Below are 24636 nucleotides of genomic sequence, written 5' to 3'. Positions count from 1 at the left end.
CTCTATCTCTCTCTTTAATAACTGCATTATTGCATTAGTCTGCATATCATTGGATTGGTCTTCCATTATTAGCTCTAAAATATTGTTTTGGAATTGGCAACAGAGGCTTGGGTTGAGATGCATAAGAATGTAGTTATACATGCACAAGTGTTTTATGGACAAAAACTGGATGAATGGCCACATCCTCACCTTACATGTGCTTTTTTTTCAATAATTCAACTGCCCATCATGAATTATTCCTTACACAGAAAGTGAGACACATGTCCCTAGACGATCTGTTGTGTTTCCAGTGTATGTATTAGGTCTGCGCTTGTCTGGGAGTGAGTAAGGTTTATTTTAAATAAATACATTCCCTGTTCATTACATCAGAGGTCATGTAAAATGGGCATCTGTAACATGAGCCTCATATCTTAATTGAAAGTAAATTTGGCTGAAATTATAACCCTTGTATATTTACCCATGCTGAATTTCTTTTCCAACAGGGTGACAGAGGTGAACGGGGTGACAAGGTAAAATGTTTCCCTCTCAAAGTTATCTGATAATTTTGTCTGTGGTGTTATGTTTTGCATGATTTTGAATCATTGATTGTTTTGGGATTAGCCTAATTTTGTTGTATAAATCTATCGATGAGATATCCACTTATTTGCTGTTAGACCAATATAATGTTACACTAAAAACCCACATTATGAAAGAGTAAAGAGTAAAACTTTGAAAACTTAAAGGTTGAAGTATCCACTTAATATCAGCATCTGGTTCCTTGGCAGATGGTAGACAACTGTGAACAAGGGACCTTTTTAAATTTCTTCCAATTTGCTCAAAATCAGGACTTTGTGAAGTATCTCAAGATGAAATCTGAATCTTTTTCCAGTATATTGCTGGAAAATGCAATCTGGCCAGGATTAGATGGCTTATGTGAATTCTGAACAAACTAAAAGCAACTTTTTAGCTGACATATTGGATGAATGTGAGTAAAAAGAGCAAATGCAGGACTGAATGGAATTCGAAATAGACCATGGCAATTACACATTTTTCTCTAATTTTATGTACTGTGATGCTTTTTTTCAAAACTTCTTTCTTAATTGACTTTCACAGAGGCAGCCAAATGTACAAGACATGGTATTAGAAAGTTTAGGTTACTGGTCAGTGGCTCTTTATTCTCACTGAAAGTCCATTAATTTAGAAGACGCTAAGGATTTTTTCTTGACACCGTTGGCAGACTTGTCCTTAACCACAGGTTTCCACCAACATCTTTTGAAATTGCTCATTTAGACAAATTTTTGACCATGTCATCTTAGTGTCAAACTGTCACGCTCAGACAAAGCACACGAACAACGACGTAAATAAACGAAAGGTATTTAATAAATCCACGGGGAACACAGGAGACACAGGAACACAGGGCAGTCACATCAACGTCCGACAAAGCAAGAGGGGAAACACACGCTATATATACACACAGACTGATTACAGACACAGGTGTAGACAATGAGGGAGAAACCAAAACACACAGAACTGCAGGGGAGATAATGGGAGAAACCAACAAGAAAGTCCAGGGGTGTGACATTACCTCCCCCTCCCGGAAGGCGCGTCCTCGCGCCGACAAACAGGGACAACAAGATGTACAAAGTCTTAGGAGGGGGCTTCGGTGGAGGACGGACTCCCGGGAGGAGGGCAAAAGATGGAGTCCAGGGTGATGACGGGATATTCCATGGAGGTGATGATGGAGGGAGGAGCCAAGGAGGTGACAGGAGGGGGCTGGAGCAGGAGGAGCCAGGTGAGACCCAGACCGCAGCCATGATGGAGCCCCACGGTGGAGCCGATGGAGGGAGGAGCCATGGTGGAGGAAAGGCTAACGACTCCATGGGGCCGACCGACGGAGGCGGAGCAGGTGGTGGTAGAGCCCGAGGCGGAGACGGAGACCCGATGATCCTGGACGACCCCGAGGATCCGGAGGGCCCAGGCGGAGCCCAAGGCTCTGGCGACCGAGGCGGAGGCGGAGCGACAGAGGACCGAGGCTGTGCCCGCGGGAGGGAGGAGGTCCACAGAGCCGGAGGGACGGAGCGACGAGGCGCAGCCGGAGGAGTAGAGTCCAGAGGCGAAGGTGGGGCGACGACTGACCAGGGCGGACCCGGAGGGATAATGGAGCCCGGTGGAGCTGGTGGACCGACGGGCGACAGTGGAGACGAGGGAGCTGAGAGACGGGGTGGAGCCGCAGGGTCGGAGGGCCGAGGCGGAGTCCAGGACTCAGAGGCTGGAGGCGAAGATGAGGGATCCTCCAGCCATGACACCGATGGAGACTGGCAGACCTGCGGCGAACCCACCACACAGATGGTGGGCTGAGGGTGAGCAGATGGGCTGCCAGGAGACAGCGGTGGCGGGACTGAGGCCGCAGAAACAATAGACAGAGGGAGGGTGGGTGGGAAATCCAGGCAGTCAGGTAATTTAGATGGTGGAAGAAGAGCGGGCATGTCTTCATATACATCTTCAAAGACATTAGTCAAATCTTGTTCCAGAAAAATTTGTCCCAGATCCAGGCGTTGCTCACCCTCAGCGGTGGTGCAGTGGGCGGTGCTGTCCTCAGCACCCTCACGCCCATCAGGAATGTCCACCGTCGCAGGCTCTGTGGCCGGCTCTCGCACCTGGTCAGACGCAAATTCCTCCAGCTCCGTGGCGATCGCTCGCTCTGTCGCTCCGATGGGCGATGGCTCCTGGGTCGCGCTGGTAGCGTGGGATCCGTCTGTGGTGGGCTCGGGCTCGTGCTCCGCGTGTCGGGGTGGTGGTTGGCTGGGTTCTGGGTCCGGAGTGGCACTAGCGAGATTCTCCAAGGAACAGGGGGGGAACGAGGGTTTGTTTCTTGCCAGTGTCCACTCCACAAACGCGGCGAAATCCGCTCTGCATGACGCGTTGAGGCTTGCGTCATAGAACGCACAGAGCACGTCGTCCGGGTAGCTGGTGGTGTTAGCTACAAGCTGGAACATGATCGTAAATCCCTCGAGCGGAAGATCCCCCTGCTTCAGCCGAAGGAGGATGAATTCTGGACGGAGTAAGGAAGCCATAGGGGAAACACAACGGAAACAAAAAACTGAGGAAAAAGTAACAAAAAATAAAACGGAGGGGAAAGCACGAAAAAACTGTTTCGGTCGGACGTTCTGTCACACTCAGACAAAGCACACGAACAACGACGTAAATAAACGAAAGGTATTTAATAAATCCACGGGGAACACAGGAGACACAGGGCAGTCACATCAACGTCTGACAAAGCAAGAGGGGAAACACACGCTATATATACACACAGACTGATTACAGACACAGGTGTAGACAATGAGGGAGAAACCAAAACACACAGAACTGCAGGGGAGATAATGGGAGAAACCAACTAGAAAGTCCAGGGGTGTGACACAAACACCCAGACAGTTTCAAACAGACCAAATATATTAAATTAGATTCCACCCCACCATAGACCTGCAGTGCATCCAGACATTTCTATGGAGCTTAAAATGTCTGGAATCAAATATAGAAAGAGCAAAGAGTGCTATCACCACTACCACTTCCCTACAGAAATGGCCCTTTTACTTTTTACAATAAAACTTGACAGTTGCATTATTTGCATAATATTTTTAAACTAACCTTTACTGTCTTTGCTTTTTAATAGATGAACCCTCAAAGCAACTGTATGTAGTTTTGTGTATTTTTGTGACTTTGCAGTCCCCTACAGTTAAGTGAGTGGATTTCACCATCATAAATATATCACTGTTGTAATTGCAGTGGACATCTGTACATGTGCATTTGTTGACAAATGATTGCAAAAGTTAAGAAAAACCATGAAAATTAGTCATAGGAGACTAGCATGCTAAAATAACGTAATCTGAGCCCCCTTGGTTGAAATCCTGTTCCAGGGGTGGACACGCACAATACCCCCTCCCCACAGCAACCCCCCTAGCTCATTCTTTAAATTCGGTAAATGCACGTCTAATTCATCTTTTAACTAAAGATAGTTATGTTTATCTTTAATTTTATGGCAACACTGCTTGTGTTCAATATGTATCAAAATATTAAATATTCTGTTCTTTTTCTAACAGGGAGACATGGGAGAGGAGGGGCCAAAAGGTGACCCTGGTGAGAAGGTCAGCCTGAACTTATATACAAATTTAAAAGATTATAACATAATTGTTGGCGATTGCCCCACTGAAAGCTGGTAATTGTGTTATTGACTGCTGCAGAACTCTGTTCAGGGAGTTGGAGTCATCAGATTCCAGAGTTTACAGTTTAGACATTTATTGCACATGTGGAACCATATACACACAGTAGTGTACTTGAGGTAGTTTTTTTTTGAAAATTAAAATAACAAAAATAAATATTTATTGTACAAATAACTTCACAAATAGAACAACAATTATAGCATTAATACTGTATTAAACAACTTGTCTCAAGTATCAAGTTGCAATAATAAACTGCACAGTGCAATGAACTCTATGAAAAAAATTAAAATTTATTAATAATACAGTCACTAGTAATAGCGATTATCACACAGAAATGTGACACTCAGATGGATTAAACATTTCCAGCACGAGTAGTCATGCTAGTGGGTTAACGCAGCTGTTTAATGGGTGCAATCACGCTCAAAAAGATCGCTTAACATTGCCAATGTTGACTGCCCACTGCTGTGCATCGTCATGAAACCTTATCATTTGCACATTTTTAAGCTTTGCCAGTTAAAACATTTAAGAGATTTTGAAACATTCAAGCACAAGACACGAATTAACTCAACAGAGTACTCGCGCCGTGTTGCTCACAGACAGCCGCATTGCAAACACAGAACCCAGAGCCCTCCTTTGCATCCTTTTGCACCTGAACAAACAAATACACCTCAACAGTTTAAACATACAAACACAAAAAGATGAGAAAGAGATTAATTCAGCACCCGCACATTGTTTTGTTCTGTGTGCGTACAGCCCTTAAACACCAAACTGAGTTTTGTGACTGCTTCAGTTTGAAGTGACAAAAACATACAAAATTATGTCAAAATACCCGTCTTTGCAAGAATCCTCAAAAAACTGTTGGTTATGTGAACGTAAACAGTTGAGAAAGAAATCGGATGTGTATCATTATGTTGGATGCATTGTATCTTAAAGTGACTGTGCTTCAGCTGCTGTCTGTGTCCTTAATGGTAATCCAAGAAATTAAGAGAGAAAAGCATTCACTGTTCTTTACTGAATTACTTTGTAGTTTTAACAAAAATTAATCTATATTTATTTTGTTATTTTCTAACAAAAGTACCTTAACAAATAAACTTGTAATCACTGTATATGTTAAAATCATTTGTACATTTTTAAAACACATTTGTAAATATTAACTAATGATCTGTAAAGCATTATATAATGTTTGTTAATGATTTATTAATGAAGCTTTTCATAATTGTAAACCATGTCAAAATTGTTTAAGACTTTTTAAAAAATGCATGATCATATGAATTGAAAGTTTGATGACATTTGTAAGCATTTTAATTTACATTAAATAATCTGTTAATCATTTGGTAATGTTTAAAGGAGAACTCCACTTCCAGAACAACAATTGACAAATAATTTACTCACCCCCTTGTCATCCAAGATGTTCATGTCTTTCTGTCTTCAGTCGTAAAGAAATTATGGTTTTTAAGGAAAGCATTTCAGGATTTTTCTCCATATAATGGACTGTAATGGTGCCGCCGATTTTGAACTTCCAAAATGCAGTTTAAATGCAGCTCCAAAGGGCTGTAAACGATCCCAGCCGAGGAAGAAGGGTCTTATCTAGCAAAAAGATCTGTCATTTTTTTGTCAATTTGTAAACTTTTTAAGCACAAAAGCTCATGTAACACTAGCTCTAGGATGCGCGTCCACGACGCTACATACTACAGAACGTGCAAAGACTAATGAAGTGCAAGTAAGTCAAGCACTGTTTACAAACAAAAAAGTACAACGATGTCAGACGATTCTGTAGTTGTAGGAGAAAATGAGATGGAGTTTTTCGCCGTACCTTTTTGAGCCGGAGTACACAGACGATGAACTTAGACAGAGAGAGGAGACTGTTGTGAGACCACGTTCAAACAAGACGTGGTGCTGCAGATGTGGAAAATGCCAACCATTGCCAACGGAGCAATCTCAATGCTGTCAAGAACGGACCAGGAGGTGAGTCGCACGTGACCTTTCGACGTGATTCTGTAGTACATAGCGTTGTGTACGCGCATCCCAGAGCTAGTGCTACATGAGCTTTTGTGCTTAAAAAGTATATAAATATTAATTTTTCAAAATAAATGACCAGTCATTTCACTAGATAAGGCCTTTCTCTCTTCTCATTTCTGAAATGCTGAAATGCATATTTATTACTAAAAGACAAAATGAAATACATAAAACCACTTCAACTACCACATCTGTTTTCCAGTTTTTAAACAAGAGATTTGAATAATCAAATAATAAATTAATAAATAATTAATTATAAATAATTATAAAATATAAATTTATTCTTATTATTCGAAGCATATGACATTTTATTTACAAAAGACAATCATGAGACAGGACACGTGAGCAGCATGTTCCCGGGTTCGCAAGATCATAACACTAGCTTCTACACTTGGAACTCCTTTTAAATCTAACGAATATACTCCAACAATTTATAAGAAGAAATGAACCATCTTATGTCATAACTGTCACACCCCTGGACTATTTGTATTGGCTTTTCCCTCATGTGCCCATATATGGTTGTTCCTGTTCCTGTCCTTGTTGACTCATTATTAGTTTATCACTATCACCTGTCTGTGTATCATTAGCCACCCTTTATAAGTTGTTTGAGTTCTATGCTTGGTGTCCAGTCTCGTCAATGAATACGTGTGTTCTTGTCCCTCTTTTGTGGATATACTTGTGTGGATTATATTAAAGATACATTGCATTTCATCGCCGTGTTTCGCCTTCCTACTCACGTGTTGTGACAGAAGACCGGACCTTATAAAAAAAAAAAAAAAGTTAGTGGCGTGTTACCCCGCGTTTTTGTTTGCGTGTTGTGTCAGTTTTTGTTTTATTTAATTTTTTTCTTTTTTTTTTTGTCATGGATGACCCGGCCATCCTCGTCCTCCTGCTGGAGCAGGGAGACTTCTCTCTAGGACCACACCACGGACTTTGTGTTTCTAGCCAACATTACACACTACCCGGACAGCTGCCTCTGCTCGTTTTTCCAAGCTGGACTTAACACCGCCACACAAGCGCAGGGGAAGGTCCTCGAGAGAGTCTCGCCGCCTATGTGGAGTGGGTGCTGGTGTCCTGCCAGTCTTCGCTGATCGTGGACTTCGTGGACGACGACACGACGGAGCCCCACTCCTGACCCAGTGCCCAGCCCAACACCACACCACAGCGCGGAGGGTCAGCCGAACCCAACGTGGATGAAGAGCCAAAGCCCAATGCGACCAACGAGTCATTGCCGAGAGGAGCGACAGGCGCCTAACTCTGAACTCATAACTCCTGCAGAAACTTCTTGGCCTTGCAGTCACTGTCTGTACCTAGAAGTGAAAAGTTTTCACTTCAGGGGGTACTGTTTTCTCATTGTGTGACCTCTGGACTGGAGTATGGTTTCAAAAACCTCAGTTGAGAGATCGGATGCTAAGAGCTGTGCCCCCTCAGGGACCACACCCAAACTTCCATAACTCCGGGTGGGGCTGAAGGAGAGGAGCCTGAGAGAGGAGGTCCCTCCTGACCAGAATCTCCAAGGACATCAAGAAGGGACACAAGGTCGGCGTTCTCTCCAGAACTCCCAGGAGCAAAGCCTCAGCCATGTCTGCACCATGACATCCAGCCCAAGTGGAGCTGGATGCGTGAGCGGAGACCAGAGCTGACAATGTGTAATCTCTTGCGACGCAAATAGACCCTCTTCCGCCTGGCTGAACTCCCTCAAGAGGAGTTCCACCACCTTGGGATGGAACCTCCATTACCCAGGTCTCAGCCCCTGTCTCGACAGTACGCCTGCTCCCAGATTCAGGTGCTCAGGGATGTAAACTGTTCTTAGTGAGAGGAATTTTCCCTAGGCCCACAGGATTATCTGGTGTGCCAACTTGTATAGTGGTCGTGAGTGCAGATCCCCCTTTTGGTTAATGTGTGTGGAGACCCCCAATGTGTTTTTTTGTTTTTTTTTTTTTTTGCGGACAAGTACATGATGGCCCCTCAGGTCTGGAAGGAAGTGTTTCAGTGCACAAAATACATCCAGCATCTCCAGGCAATTTATGCGCCATGTGAGATGGTGGCCTTCCCATAGATCATGGACAGAGCACTCCCCAACCTGTAAGGTATGTATCCGTCGTTAGCATGACACAAGGACAAGGAGCCCCCAACACCGGGCCTTGTGACAGGAACCAAGGCTTCCTCCACATGTCGAAGGTATGTAAGCATCGGCATGTGACCTTGATCATGCAAAGCAGGTTGCCCCTCGGGGAAAACTCCTTGGTCCTGAGCCACCACAGCAAAGGTCTCATGTACAGCAGACCCAAAGATGTCTTGTTGGACGCAGCAGTCGTGAGATCCAACAGTCTCTGGAACTATATTACAGTAAGTGACTGGCCTAGCCTCACACTGTTCACGGCTGTGGGGATCAGATAACACAAGCAGGAGACAAATGTGTCTGCGTTGTTGTTGAAACCCATACAACACCATGAAAAGTTGTTCTCTGTACTGGAGAAAGCACACTCTTCTTGGTTTTCCACCTTAACCCTAGCTCTTTTATGTGTGCGAGAATGACATCTCAATGCCGAACCACCATCTACTCTGACTGAGCTGCCCTGGAGTCGCAGAGGAGCCAGAATTGCATCCACGCACTGGTAAAAGTGTGGGGTGACAGTGCTGGGCCAAAAGGAAGAACTTGAATATTGGAATGCTTTGAACCCAAAAGCAAACCTCAAGAACTTCCTGTGTTGTGGAAGGAGGGATGTATGGATACATGTATCCTCTATCGTGACAAAAACCAGTCCTTGGATCTGATTTGAATCACAACCTGTTTCAATGTCAACAACTTCTTGAATGTGACCATTTTGACAGAATGATTCAGTTTGTACAGACCTGGAATTGGATGCAATCCCCCATCCTTCCATGGAACAATGAAGTGCGTATACATTTTCTACTGGGTAGAGCATGTCCCAACCCCCCTGCATCTTTGGCATCTTTTTCAAGATTGACTTTTTTTATTATGATTAATTGTTGTACAAAAGCATTATCACTCGCAATTGTGCTGCTGTTCCAAATATCAGCAAAGCTGTGATTTATTGGCCGTGGCCCACAGGTAATTACTGTCATGATGATATTTGGAACAGCAGCGCTCTTGCTTGAGTTACTTAAATATTTTTGGATTCCAAAGTTCATTATGCATTAATAATTTGAAATTTGAGAGAAATATTTGACATTTTTTCCCTTCTTTATTTCACACATCCGATTAATCGAGTGCCGAATATTTTGCTGTTTTGCTATTTTAGCTATTTTGATTTGTGTCTCTGTCTCTGAATGGCAGTAGATACATATCTGACGTTTCCTCCTAGTAGGGATGCATACTTAGAACAATGACTTGAAGTTATGTGTGTAAATATTTAACTGGGTGTGAAATTAGCTCTAACTAAAATGTATCGCAATTCCAACTAAAATCACAGAGGTGAAAAAAATCCTCTTTGAGTCAAAACATTATACAAATAAACTCTGTAACTGGATTGATAAAAGGCTTTTTGGTTTGAAAGTTTGGCCAGCAGAATGGTCTCACGGCAGTTCCCTGCAATCTTGAGGCTGCAGCCCTCCTGAGAAGAGAGGCGGTAGTTCAAACGCTGTCAATTCTACACTACAGTCTTTGAGAACGTCTGCTGCTCTTCTTTCATTACATTCATTAGAAAACATCACTAATAAAAGTACCAGTCGTGAAGTTGACTGAAACTGCAAGAACACTTCTTCGCTCATCTTAGGCCTTTGTGAGCTTTTATATCAGAAATTACACACTTTATTACCTCAGTTATATGTGATCTTGTGCCATGCCATTAGTTGATTTATCTGACATGTCCCAGTATCACAGTTCCATTAAGTTAGTCCATAAAGTGTGTAAGCAGTTATCTTTATAATAAAAAGCTGACCTTCAACAGCTGGCCGACAACCAGCTATGTAATGTAACAAAGTAATACTTTGTTACAGTACAAAATTATTTTTTGGGAGAACCTGTACTTTAAATGAGTTTTTATATTTCTGTGGTCACACTTTATTTTAAGGTCCAATTCTCACAATGAATCAACCATTAACTACAACTATTGCCTCAATAAACACCTAATTTGCTGCTTGTTAATAGTTAAAACTATAAGTAATATTAAGGTAGTTGTTAAGTTTAGGTATTGGGTACTTGAGGTCATCTCTAGGTCCTGATCCACCATCTGAGGTGGAAATGGACTGGAACCGGGTAACAGAAGTGACCATCTGATCTGGATACAGACTGGATCCAGGTGGCTACGGTGATCTCAGAATAAGAATGAAACAGACTAATATTAGCGTAGATGCCATTCTTCTTACAATATAAGTACATCAGGTGTTATGGGAAATGTTCCCAGTTCCAGTTGACCTAATTAATGCAGCCTAACAATCCTTTAATGGATCTGAATATTATAAATGTGTTTGTATGTTACTGTATGTGTAAGCCAGGTTAAAGAGATGTGTCTTTAATCTAGATTTAAAATGACAGAGTGTCTGCCTCCAGAACAATGTTAGGTAGATTGTTCTGGATTTTGGGTGCTAAATAGGACAAGGATCTGCCGCCCACAGTTAATTTTGATATTCTTGGTATTATCAAATTGCCAGTGTTTTGAGAATGCAGCGGACTTGAAGGACTATAATTTGATAAGAGCTCGATCAAGTACTGAGGTGCTAAAACATTCAGGGCTTTATAAGTAATTAGCAAGATTTTAAAATCCATATGATGTTTAATAGGGAGCCAGTGCAGTGTTGACAGAATCGGGCTAATATGGCATACTTCCTTGTCCTAGTAAGAACTCTAGCTGCTCCATTTTGCACCAGCTGGAGTTTGTTTATTAAGCATGCAAAACAACCACCCAATAAAGCATAACAATAATCTAACCTTGAGATCTTGAACGCATAAATTAACATTTCCGCATTTGACATTGAGAGCGTAGGTCGTAATTTAGATATATTTTTGAGATGGAAAAATTAAGTTTTAAAAATGTTAGAAATGTGGCTTTTGAAGGAAAGATTGCTATCAAATAGCACACCTAGGTTCCTAACTGATGATGAAGAATTGACAGAGCAGCCATCAAGTGTTAGACAGTGTTCTATGTTATTACGTGGGGAGGTTTTAGGTCTGATAATTAACACCTTTTTTGTTTTGTTTTTTTCAGAATTTAGCAGAAAGAAGTTCTCATCATCCAGTTTTTTATACTGACTATGCATTCCATTAGTCCTTTAGATTGGTACGTTTTACCGGGCCACAAAGAAATATTGAGCTGAGTATCATCAGCATAACAGTGAAAACTAACACCATGTTACCTAATGATATCTCCCAAGGGTAACATGTAAAGCGTGAAAAGTAACGGCCCTAGTACTGAGCCTTGAGGTACTCCATACTGCACTTGTGATCGACATGATACGTCTTCATTCATGGCTCCGAAAATTTTTTTCTAGTCTATTTAAAAGAATATTGTGGTCAGTAGTGTCGAACACAGCACTAAGATCGAGTAGCACTAATAGAGAGATATAACTATGATCAGATAATAAGAGCAGGTCATTTGTAACTCTAATGAGAGCAGTCTCAGTGCTTTGAAATGATCTATATCCTGACTGGAAATCCTCACAGATAACATTTTTCTCTAAGAAGGAACATAATTGTCAGGATACTACCTTTTCTAGTATCTTTGATGGATAAGGGAGATTTGAGATCGATCTGTAATTAACTAGTTCTTTGGGGTCAACTTGTGTTTTTTATTGAGAGGATTAATAACAGCCAGTTTGGAGGTTTTGGGGACATATCCTAATGACAGTGACGAATTTATAATAGTTAGAAGAGGATCTATAACTTCTGAAAGCACATCTTTTAGTGGCTTAGATGGAATAGGGTCTAACATAGATGTTGTTGGTTTAGATGATTTAAGAATATACAATTCTTCCTCTGCTATATTAGAGAATGAGTGGAATTGCTCCTCAGGAGATCTAATGATCTGATGTGATATTGTGGCTGAAGGCTGCATGGATACAATTTTATCTCTAATAGTATTAATCTTGGAAGTAAAGTAGTTCATAAAGTCATTACTGCTGTGCTGTTGGGAAATGTCAACACCTGGTGATGCTTTATTTTTTGTTCATTTAGCCACTGTATTTAATAAATACCTGTGGTTATGTTTGTTTTCTTCTAAAAGAGATGAAAAGTAATCAGATCTAACAGTTTTTTATGTTTCTCTGTAGGATAGGGTACTTTCCCACCATGCAATACAAAATACTTCTAGTTTTCCTCCAGCTGCGCTCCATTTTCCAAACTGCTCTCTTTAGGGCGCGAATGTACTTGTTATACCACGGTGTCAGACTGTTTTCCTTACAGTCCGTAAAGGAGCAACCATATCTAAAGTGCTAGAAAAGTCCATAGTTTCTGTTACATCATCATGTTTTTCTGAGCTATTGGATATGCTGAGGAATTGAGATAAATCAGATTACTTACAAAGCAGTCTTTTGTGGTAGAAGTAATTGTTCTTACAGTTTTAGCTATATGGCGTTTAAACAAGACTAGATAATGATCTGAGATATCGCTCCAAATCATACCCATTCATATTGGAATGCTTCTGAAATAAATTTCAAGCATCCTAGAAGGGTGAAGAATTTCAACATCATTTACATCAATTCCATGTGACAGTATTAAATCTAGAGTATAGTTTTGACAATGAGAAGGTCCTGACATGTGGTGCCAAATAGAGTTCAGAATGTCTATAAATGCTGATCCCAGTGCATATTTTCCATTATCAACACGGATATTAAAATCACCAACAATTAAGACTTTATCTATAGCCAGCACTAACTTAGATAGAAAATCTGCAAATTCTTTAATAAAGTCTGTATGGTGCCCTGGTAGCCTGAATACAGTAGCCAGTACAAACATCACAGGCGATTTATCATTAACACTGGTTTCTCTGGATAATGTTACAGTATATGAAGCACAATTATTTCAAATGAGTTTCACTTGAAGCCTGTCCTCTGAGAAATACTGAAAATATTGCTACAAATTGTAGCAACACCTCGCCCTTTATCTTTTGGACGCGGCTCATGTTTAAAACAGTAATCTTGGGGGCTAGACTCACTTAAAATAATGTAATCTTCTGGTTTTAGCCAGGTTTCTGTCAAACAGAGTACATCTAGGTTATGAACAGTGATCATATTATAGCTGTTAGAAGAGGTGTTCGCCACTTAATAGATCTGCTTCTAAACAGTTAAGCACACTTTTGAAAAAAGATGTAGGAAGTCTGTCAAGATAGCAGGTTGACGATTTAAGGTGCTGTACTATTTCTTCCAAAATTTTGCTATCAATTGCTTCAAAAACAGACATAGTAACTTCTTTTTGAAATTGCAGTAGATTCTGTCCGACCTCTGCATAACTTGAAGATGTGCTAATCACCTTACTGATATTATCTTCTCAGAAAAGAAGTAAGCAAACTCATTGCATTGGCTGTTGGAGAGCATTTCACTGGGAATCTGACTTGGGGGGGTTGTTAGTCTCTCAACAGTAGGAAAAAGAGCGCAAGTATTGTTTAAGTTACTGTTTATAAGGTTTGAGAAGAAAATCTATATAGCTGTTTGTAACAGGACTCGTGGGAAGCGTATAAGATCCAAGTGCGAGCTTTTATTGAACACAGCGTAGTCAGACAGGCAGGGTCAATCTCCAAACAATCAGTGAAACGTAGGCAAGACAAAAGCGTAATCCAATAAAACAGGCAATGAGTCCAAATACCGGTGAGCTGTCCAAAGAAGCAAAATAAACAAGGCTATGAAACTAAGCTAAACTATGGCAATGGATCAAGACAAAACTATGGCAAAAACAAGACAAAAACTATGACTATAAAACAAAACCGTGGAAAATAACAGGGCAATGAAAGAGGAGAAACCGCTTAGTAGAGTCCACACAGCAAGACAATACTTCACGGGGCCTGTTTGGTTTAGGCCTCCTTAAATGGCCACCAAACAGGAAGTTACCAGAGAAGCAGCAGAGGGAGCAGCAACAGGCAGTCAATGGGTGAGGGCTCCCTCTGCTGGCGTGGAGTTACACTGTTCCTAGTTCCACACTGAAAGCATAAAGGCTGTCTTTATAGATGCTATAGTGAATTTCAAGTTTTGTCTTCCGCCACATCCGCTCAGCTTTTCTGCATTGTCTTTTCATACTCTGTACTGCTGTTGATTTTTTCCAAGGTGCTTTTTGTCTGCCAGTCTTCTTACTGACTTTCACAGGAGCAATATCATATAATATTAATAACATTCTTAACTTCTAAGTTAAAGGAACCAAAGAGAAGATCAACAGAATCTGCAGAAATGCTTGGCGTTAAAGATATAGCCTTCATTAATAGCACACTAGTGTTCTCGTTAATGCATCTCTTTCTGACAGAGACAGATCTAGATTCAGTGGTAGCAGAGATCAATATATCAGAGAAAATACAGAAGTGATCAGATAGTGCTACGTCCTTAATAACAATGGATGAAATGTTTAGACATCTACTGATGAGTAAATCTAGGGTATGTCCAGGGCCGGCCCTGGCCAATTTGCTGCCCTAGGCAAAATTTTATCATTTTTAACAATATTTATTTTTGTTAATGTTGGTTATTGGAAATTTACCTTATTTTAAATTGTTTCCAGTGAAACTATAAAATATAGGTGCTGCCTAAGTCACATTATAAATTAAACATAAACAGCTAGAATAATTACATCTGGTATTTCAGCACAAATCTGATTTTGAACACTTCTCTAGCATACAGTAACATTACTGTTTAATCTTCAAAATAAATTTGAAAAGTGTTTGACTTCCAGTAGATGCCAGCAATGTTTTACTAAACTATAGCCCTTTCTAACGTTATCACCTTGAATTAAACTGAGAAATGTACATCTTTAAAGTGAATTTTACATAAAATGTTGCTATTTTAATAAGCACAGTTTGTCACGGCGTCGTATGCGGGGAGTGACGAGGAGATCCAGAACATGCACATTTACTGAGTAATCCACATAAGGAACAGGAACGGACAGGAACAACAGGGAATCCAACGCAAAATGACATGAAAAGACTATGAGCGAAACCGGAGTGACAATAAAAAGACTTAGCATGACAATACAATAACCGACAACCAAACATGGGACACAACCAAACTTAAATACCCAGACAAATCAGACGAGGACAGGTGAAATGGATTAAGCAGTGATGTAATAATTAAAGATGGAACAGGATAGACCAAATAAGGACATACATGGGGAAAAAACAACAAAACAGTCCACAGGGGTGTGACACAGTTATATACAAATATTACTACAATTCCATTAGCCAAATACCATAAATCTCCAAATACTACACACTACTACTAGCATAAAAATATTTTTAAAATGTGTTATCATGTGGCACGAAAAATGACATGATTGTTACAGTGTTACAAAGTCTTGGATATCTGGAACTCCGTTGTTATTACCTTATTTTAAACTTAGACTAGGCCAACATGTTGTTTGTTCACAAACTTTTACCTCATATAGTTTATTTATATGATCATCATTCATATATCATTATATTGCCTCTGTCTCTGCCGCATTTTCCCTCTTCTTCTCTCTTCGGTCTTCGCTCTTTTTGACATAATGATAATTTATTAGTGAAGTGAATATCACAATCAGGTGACTGATGTATGTGAAAGTGTGGCTGCGCAGAGTAAGATTAATCATGCGTCGAACCGGGGTGAGTCGTGAGAAAATAGTTATGTTTTTGTCGGACGATCACTTGTTTGTAATATTTTAAATTCATAAATTCATTTTTAATATTTTAAATTAAAAGGCCCTGGGTGTGTCTACGATTGTGTGTGGGTCCATGCACATGCTGAATCAGTTCAAAAGTGTTTAAAACAGTTATAACAGTTATATTCTTTTGTAGCATTGATTTCTGCATTATCTATATGAATATTAAAATCCCCTGCAATAGCAAAACAGTCAAACTCCGAGGAAATCATTGATAACAGTTCTGCAAACTCTTCAACAAAGGCTGGAGAGTATTTTGGAGGCCTGTAAATAATGCTAAACAGAATGCATGGAGCACCAGTCAGCACAATCCCTAGATATTCAAAGGACAAGTACTGACCAAATGATGCTTGAATTGATAGACATCTTTAAATAGAGCAGCTACACCTTCACCTCTCATAACAGCTCTGCAGACACTCGTGAAAGTAAAGTTAGGAGGGGCTGTTCCATTGAGCACTGCCGGTGTCTTGTAGTCATGTTTCATTTAAATACATAAAATTCAAGGTTGTTTGTGTTTATTAAGTCATTGATCAGAAATGTAAATTTTAGTGAGCGAATGTTTAAAAATGCTAACTTGATGGCATTACTTTTTGTCCCCACAGCAATCTTAGTTTGACGCATAATAGGCCACAGATTAGGTGGGTCAGCCATATGGCTTGAGAATCCCTTAGACTTTATAGTAATAGGGAAAGCTATAGGCACACTGGTTTCCCGCTTGTTCTCTAAACATTTGCGAATGTTGCTACTATCATAGTGGGGATCTGACACATATCACTGAGCGCTGTTATCAGTTGTTTTTGGTTCACCTACAGAAGATGGAGGAGGTGGTTGTGGGGCCTGCCATTTTTTAGTTGGGGGCATTTTTTATCTGGGGGCTTGCAGCAAAAGAGTGGGAGAGATTGGTCCCAGCATGCACCAGTTCCTCCATTTTCTGTGAGACGCTTAGAAGTGGAGATGCTGGAGAGAGGGATAATATCTTTGGTGAATGGGCTATGGCTCTGGTGTTTCCAAGGGCTGAAATATGTCGCACTAGCTTCTCTGGCTGTTTTCCAGAAAGTCGTCCTTGGGTGCTGAGTCTTGAAGCTGTTCTAATATGTCACAGTCTGTCTGTGATGAGCTCTGTGAGCACGGCTCAGCCGGGATGGTCTCCATGAGCAGTGCTTGTTGTGGCTGCATGGTGATATCAATGTCCTTGCGGAATGTGTCAACCACATGCGACTCAGAAGCTGATAGAAAGTCCTGTGGTCACTAATACTTTGTCCAGGTGTGTGTGTGACATTCAGGTTGAGTGGATTGGCATGCTCTGCTGAAGGATGATGGATGGAGAAGTAGATGTTGTCCTTTAGCACTTTTGCACCACGTTTGTTTTATGTGGAGGCCATCCAGTTTAAACAGTTGTCTATGACCCCAGAAAAGACTGAAGTTGTCGATGAAGCTGACTCCTTTTATACTGCAGGTTCTTTGTAGCCATGTATTCAGCCCAAGCAACCATGAAAACATGTTAGCTCCCCTTGCTGGGAATGGTCTACTGATGAATTACTGAACTGTAAGTCTTCAAATTGTTTCAAGGAGTTCACTGAAATTCTTTTTAAGGAGTTCTGACTGCTCTATCCAAATATCATTCTTCCCCACATGGATGATGATTCAATTTACAGTCTTGTGCTTCATTAGAATGTTCCGACGTTCCTTGTTCACACCAGAGACGTTTGCTTGAGGAAAGCAGAATGTAGTAGTAGTCTTGCTACTAATGTTTCTGATAATAGAGTCACCATGTAACGATTTATCCACTGGAGGCAAATAGTGATGTGAATCCAAGTGCAGTTTATTGAAACAAACATGTAACAACCAAACAAATAATAATTGACTGGCTTGACTTGACTTGACTTGTCTTGACTTGAACAAACTAAACATGAAACAGACTTAACATGAACACACTCACCAACAGCAGGTTACCACATTAATACACGACAAGAGACAATGGCAACATGAGGGCTATATATGAGTAAGAGTCACACAAGAACAGACCAATGAGCAAACAGACTACACCAATCAGTGAGAACATGACACATTGAACAAGGGAACCAATAGCAGGAATACATGAGGGCAAGGGAAACAAGACACAAACAGCATGAATCAAACTACAAAATAAAAGACAGGTAAACATGAACATGAAACAAAACACCAAAACAACCCCACGTTACACACCCACTATCAGAGTCCTGGGCTCAACCTTGAGCACCTGTTAGTAGCGATTTTAGCTGCTGGCTAATACAATCCATGTTCAGTCACATTTGGGGATTCCCCACCCACATTCATTAATGTTTCATATCTGTTCTCAAGATGTATATGGGGTGGTAGAATACCAGAGTTTGCAAGCCTTGTCATAGCTGTATGTGGGGTAGAGGATGCTACAGCAGCAATCGTGACATGTCGTGACACTGATGTCTCGAGTGCCTTTGGGTCTCGCTCCCTGTTTGTGCCATCGATTAGTGTGTCAATCAGTTTTCTGCTTGTTCCTCTACACATGGTATTAACCATTAAGATTCACTAGATTCACGGGACTCACCGGCTGTATGCTGAGGGGGTCCATGTTAAAGGATCAAAAAGGCATGTTGCAAAGATTTTTATAAGACTGAACAAGCTATGTTTAATAATTAAATTTCATATCATGCTGCAGTTCTTTTGAAATACCAATAATACAAATTTTGTCTTTTTGCTGATAAAACAGGAAGTAGTGGCTGTAATAGGTTTTAGTAAGCTATTGGTCTGCATGGCATTTCATGCTTGCAAATTGGTGGAATAACATAAGGTCTGAAGACATAACTCAATCAGAACCAGAAGTGATAGACTGTTAGCAATGTAAATCTGTCAATATTTGACAGGTGCACAACAGAATACACTTTGATGTTCTTTATACTGATCTATAAAGTAGAAAAAAAATGTATTTGGGCCTGACAGTTCATCAGCAACAGATGAAGGGAAATTATTTTATATAATTTCCTGGCATAGTTTATTCATCTATCCATTGTGCAATAATAATATTCATATAAAAGGCATAAGATGAAGCATGAAGATGCTGATTAGGGCAGAGCAGAAAGAGTTTACTGACATAGTTTATAACAGAAAAATGCCGCAATTAAAGCTTGCATCATAATGATGACTATAATAGCCAGGGCATGCTTTCCACAACTACCTTTGTGCACAAGATGTATGTAAAGTGAAACTGCAAATTCACTAGCAGGCAGAGGGCCTAGCTACTCTTTCCCACTAACCCCAATCATCCTCTGCCAGCTGGTCCCATTGCACTGCACAAGTCCCCAATAAATTCACCTAAAAGAACAAAGACATAAAAGAAGAGATGTAGCCAAAACAGTAGTTGTTAGTGGGGGACACACAGCACAAACCTTTAATTAAAAGTCTTTTTTATGCATATATTTTTGTCTGTCTGATCACAAGCTGCAACATGATCTCATGATAATTCATATGTATTTTAAAGAAGAAGTCCACTTCCAAAACAAAGATTCACATATAATGTACTCACCCCCTTGTCATCCAAGATGTTCATATCTTTCTTTTTTCAGTCGTAAAGAAATTATGTTTTTTGAGGAAAACATTTCAGCATTTTTCTCCATATAATGGACTGCTATGGTGCCCCGATTTTGAACTTCCAAAATGCAGTTTAAATGCGGCTTCAAACTATCCCAAATGCAGTTGTAAATGATCCCAGCTGAGGAAGAAGGGTCTTATCTAGTGAAACAAATGGTTATTTTTTTATTAAAATATACAATTTAAAATCCCCCTTTCAACAAGGCATCCCCCTTGTTGAAAAAAAAAAAGACAAAAAGCATCCCCTATTTAAAAACACCATCCCCCCCCCCTTACCCTTTAGATTAATAATCCTGAGTATCCGATTGGCCAATCAGAGCTCAGTATTAACAAACGTTTTGGACACATTTGCACATGCAAATAAAATAGTCCGAAACAAAGCAGGAATGTATCTGTGTATCTTTCTGGAAAGGGCGTGTCCCATACTTGGAATTTGTGCTCTGCATGTAACACACAAAGCAGTGAGTGGTGAAAAAGCATGCACACACACCTGGAGCACTGGGCAGCTAATGCTGCGGAGCCCGAGGAGCAGTTGGGGGTTCGGTGCCTTCAACCTCTAGCGGTCAATTACAGTACTGCGGACTGAACCAGGAAGTTATTTTAAGAGTCAAAGCGCATGGTGAAGATCGTTCCAGCTGCAATAATCTGTTGTTGCATTCTGAATTCTCATTAGCAAGAACTGCCTATAAGTGATTTATATTTTCTGTTACAGTATTTCTAAGAATAGACTTGTGGTAAATTCATGTTGACTTAAAATCACTAAATCTTTGTGTTTAACTGACAACTGGTGTTATTGAGATGATATATTTAATTGTAATTAAGTTCTGTTATTATTGTACAAGCTACAATTTTCTCTTATTTTAAGCTTCACTCCTTTGTTCATGTCTACATGCTGAACAAGAGTCTCTATTAAACGGAGCTAAAAAACTATATCCAGACTTTCATGTTATTCATGACGGGAGTTTGGCTGCCTGTCTAATCTTGGCTAAGAACACCAATTGGAGGACAGTACAGTGAAAAGGCACTTTGGACAGAGATTTAGGATGTTGATTATGTGCAAGGAAAGAACGAGCACCATGGACAAATATAAGGAAGGCGACAGAGCTTCTCAGATGAGCGCTGGCAGCAGTCACACATTAGTATCAACAGCCAGCACAGCAACAAGGGCCTGTGCGAAGGAAGCAGCAATCAAGGAATGCATGGCCTTGTCCGATTCCTACTTTTCACCATTGAAAATGAGCCCTAACACACCAGAAACTAACAACCAAAACTTGTCACATCCTCAGTCAGGCCCTTGCATCAGTCTCAATGTCACAGATCAGCCTTATGCTACTCAAAGACCCTCCTATGATAGAGTTTGTTAAGTTTCTGGGACGCCATGAATTGGTGACTACTGGGCTCAATCAGTTCAACGACAGACCCGAAAGTTTCAGAGCATGGCAGTCCTCATTCTTAAATGCTATAAAAGATCTCGACATATCGCCTAGCAAGGAGTTGGACCTTTTAACTAAGTGGCTAGGAAAGGAATCAGGGCATTATGTCAACAGAATACATCTCATGCATGTTAACAATCCTCAGCTTGCTCTTAAGAAAGCCTGGGACAGGCTGGTTGAGTGTTATGCTTCACCAGAGGTAAAAAAAAAAATTCCAACAACGACTCTGTGAGACTAAGGGAACTTGGAGATCTTCTCATGGAGATCTTATCGGCGAAGCAAGATGGATACTTGCCCGGCTTGGCCTTTTTGGATACCGCTCGAGGTATCAGTCCTATAGTAGCAAAGCTCTCACATACTCTTCAAGAAAAATGGGTAGCCCAAGGATCCACGTTTAACCCTCTGGGGTCAAAAAACGTGCCGGCGTGGTTTGTGGCAGTTTTTCTGATAACGCCAAAAAGAACTTCAATTACTCCGTCATTTTTGATCATACAGATAAGAGCAATACATCAATCGAATCTGTAAGGAATCTACTTTTATTTGTGTACACTCATAATAACAACAACACTCTGTGGTTTTGTGAAATAAAGCAAACAAACAGGGTATGCAGTCTGCTGCGTTGTTCTCTGTGATCGTCATTAAGAAATGCGTCACTAAAATGTACTAAAACTCAGTGAATACTCGACACAGAGACATGAGAGATATATCTATAGAAAGACTGACATGTCTACTTTTCTTATCGAAAACAAATATCATGTGTTAAAGTAATCTTGTAATCTTGCTAAAGTAATTATCTCAGCTACTTTTCGATTTAATTCAATTCAAATTTATTTGTATAGCGCTTTTCACGATACATATCGTTGCAAAGCAACTTTACACCAAATTAACGTTTTTATAATATATGTAGTAGTAGCTTGATGTACATATGGCAGAGATGTGTGGTAAAGATCAATTAATGATGTAATCAAACAGACAAAGAACACTATAAATTAGTAGCAGAATTCGGTAGTGCTGTATGTTGTTTCAGGGTTGGTATCATCTGAAGTCCTCTGTGGGGTTGGCATCATCTCTTCTTAAGTGTTCTGGATCCAGACTGGAGCTTGTGAATTCCTAGTTACCACGGGATGTCAATCCCATGGCAAAAACAGAGAACAAACAGGAACATAATTAGCGTAGCTGCTGTTCAAACTAAGAAAATAAAGATTTGTTAAACCAGAGCTAAAAGATTAATAATGAACATTTGATCAGATATAACTGCAGGAAAAGTTTATGAGATGCACTATTTTGTGTCTTTAATCTAGATTTAAACAGAGAGAGTGTGTCTGAACCCCGAACGTTTCTGGAAGGCTGTTCCAGAGTTTGGGAGCCAAATGCGAAAAATCTCTACCTCCTTTGGTGGACGTTGCTATCCTAGGTACTACCAACAGTCCAGAGTTTTGTGACCTTAGGGAGCGTGATGGATTGTAGCATGGTAGAAGACTAGTTAGGTACGCAGGAGCTAAACCGTTAAGTGCCTTATGGGTAAGAAGTACTATTTTATATCTGATGCGGAACCTAATAGGTAGCCAGTGCAGAGACTTTAAAATTGGGGTAATATGATCATATTTTCTTGACCTAGTAAGGACTCTAGCAGCTGCATTTTGGACTATCCGTAGCTTGTTTATTGAAGATGCAGGACAACCACCTAGTAGTGCATTACAATAGTCCAGTCTAGAGGTCATGAAAGCATGAACTAGCTTTTCTGCGTCAGAAACAGGTAACATGTTTCGCAGCTTGGCAATGTTTCTAAGATGGAGGAATGCTGTTTTTGTGACATGAGAAATATGATTTTCAAAAGACAAGTTGCTGTCTAATATAACACCCAGGCTTTTGATTGTAGTGGAAGTAATAGTACATCCGTATAGTTGTAAATTCTAAGTCAAAAGATTCTTTGTATTGTTTTTTGGTCCAATAAGTAATATCTCTGTCTTATCTGAATTTAATAGCAGAAAATTATTGGTCATCCAATCTTTTAAATTTTTAACACACTCTGTTAACTTCGATAATTCAGATGTTTCATCTGGTCTTGAGATATATAGTTGAGTATCATCAGCATAACAATGGAAACTAATCCAGTGTTTTCTAATAATATTACCAAGGGGCAGCATGTATATTGAAAATAGTAGAGGACCTAGGACAGATCCTTGTGGCACTCCATACTTTACTGGTGATAACTGAGATGACTCCCCATTTAAATAAACAAAGTGGTAGCGATCAGACAGGTAGGATCTAAACCATCTTAAAGCCTGCCCTTGGATACCTGCATAATTTTGTAGTCGATCTATTAATATGTCATGATCTATAGTGTCGAACGCAGCACTAAGATCAAGTAAAACTAGCAATGAGATGCAGCCTTGGTCTGACGCAAGAAGTAAGTCATTAGTGATTTTAACAAGTGCAGTTTCTGTGCTGTGATGGGGCCTGAAACCTGACTGAAATTCTTCATAGATATCATTTTTTTTGCAAGAATGAGCACAGTTGAGCAGATACAACTTTCTCTAAAATTTTAGACATAAATGGAAGATTAGAAATGCATCTGTACTTTGGCAGTTCACTAGGGTCTAGTTGTGGTTTCTTAATAAGAGGCTTAATAACCGCCAGCTTGAATGGTTTAGGGATGTGACCTAAAGATAACGATGAGTTGATAATATTGAGAAGTGGTTCTTCTGCCACAGGTAACAATTCTTTTAGTAATTTAGTGGGTACGGGATCTAACAGGCATGTTGTTGGTTTAGACACAGTGATGAGTTTATTTAACTCTTCCTGTCCTATAGCGGTAAAGTACTGTAGTTTTTCTTTGGGTGTGACGAAAGAAGTTGACATATTAGACGCAGTAGAATCTACATTGGTTATTGTATTTCTGATGTTATCTATTTTATCAGTGAAGAAATTCATAAAGTCATTACTATTAAACTGTAATAGAATATTTAGATCGGGTGGCGGTCTGGTCTGATTATTTGGTAATTTAGCCACTGTGCTAAATAAAAACCTTGGATTGTTGTGGTTATTTTCTATGAGTTTGCAGATATGCTCGGCCCTAGCAGCTTTTAAAGACTGTCTATATCTGGACATACCGTTTTTCCATGCAATTCTAAAAACTTCCAAGTTAGTTTTTCTCCATTTGCGCTCAAGATTACGAGTTTCTTTCTTGAGAGAATGAGTATTACTGTTGTACCATGGCGCAATACGTTTTTCTCTAACTTTTTTCGATTTGATGGGGGCAACAGCTTCTAACGTGTTGGAGAAGATGGTGCCCATATTGCTAGTCATTTTGTCTAGATCCTGTGTATTAAGGGGTACACAGAACAGTTGAGATAAATCAGGCAGGTTATTTGTAAATCTATCTTTGGTGGCTGGAACAATAGTTCTGCCAAGACGATAACGCAGAGCCATATAGTTAATATCAGTGATACGCAGCATGCACGATACAAGGAAATGGTCAGAAACATCATCGCTTTGAGGTACGATATCTATATCAGTAAGATCAATTCCATGCGATATAATTAAATCTAGCATATGATTAAAACGATGAGTGGGCCCAGTGACATTTTGCTTG

At 40.2% G+C, this 24636-nt stretch overlaps 1 protein-coding gene across 1 annotated transcript in view; it reads left to right on the top strand.

The window, feature by feature from the left end:
• LOC127168853 (collagen alpha-1(XXV) chain) overlaps positions 1-24636 on the top strand; it is a 140506-nt gene that overhangs the window by 50423 nt on the left and 65447 nt on the right. The window contains exons 9-10 of the mRNA XM_051115948.1: positions 483-509; positions 4077-4121. Of these exons, the coding sequence (XP_050971905.1) occupies positions 483-509; positions 4077-4121 (72 nt within the window). The remainder of the gene's footprint in view (positions 1-482; positions 510-4076; positions 4122-24636) is intronic.

This window comes from Labeo rohita, chromosome 7 (genome assembly GCF_022985175.1).
Source record: "Labeo rohita strain BAU-BD-2019 chromosome 7, IGBB_LRoh.1.0, whole genome shotgun sequence".
Taxonomy (NCBI): domain Eukaryota; kingdom Metazoa; phylum Chordata; class Actinopteri; order Cypriniformes; family Cyprinidae; genus Labeo; species Labeo rohita.
Note: the sequence above shows the minus strand (reverse complement) of the source record. Positions and strands in the feature narration are given on the sequence as shown.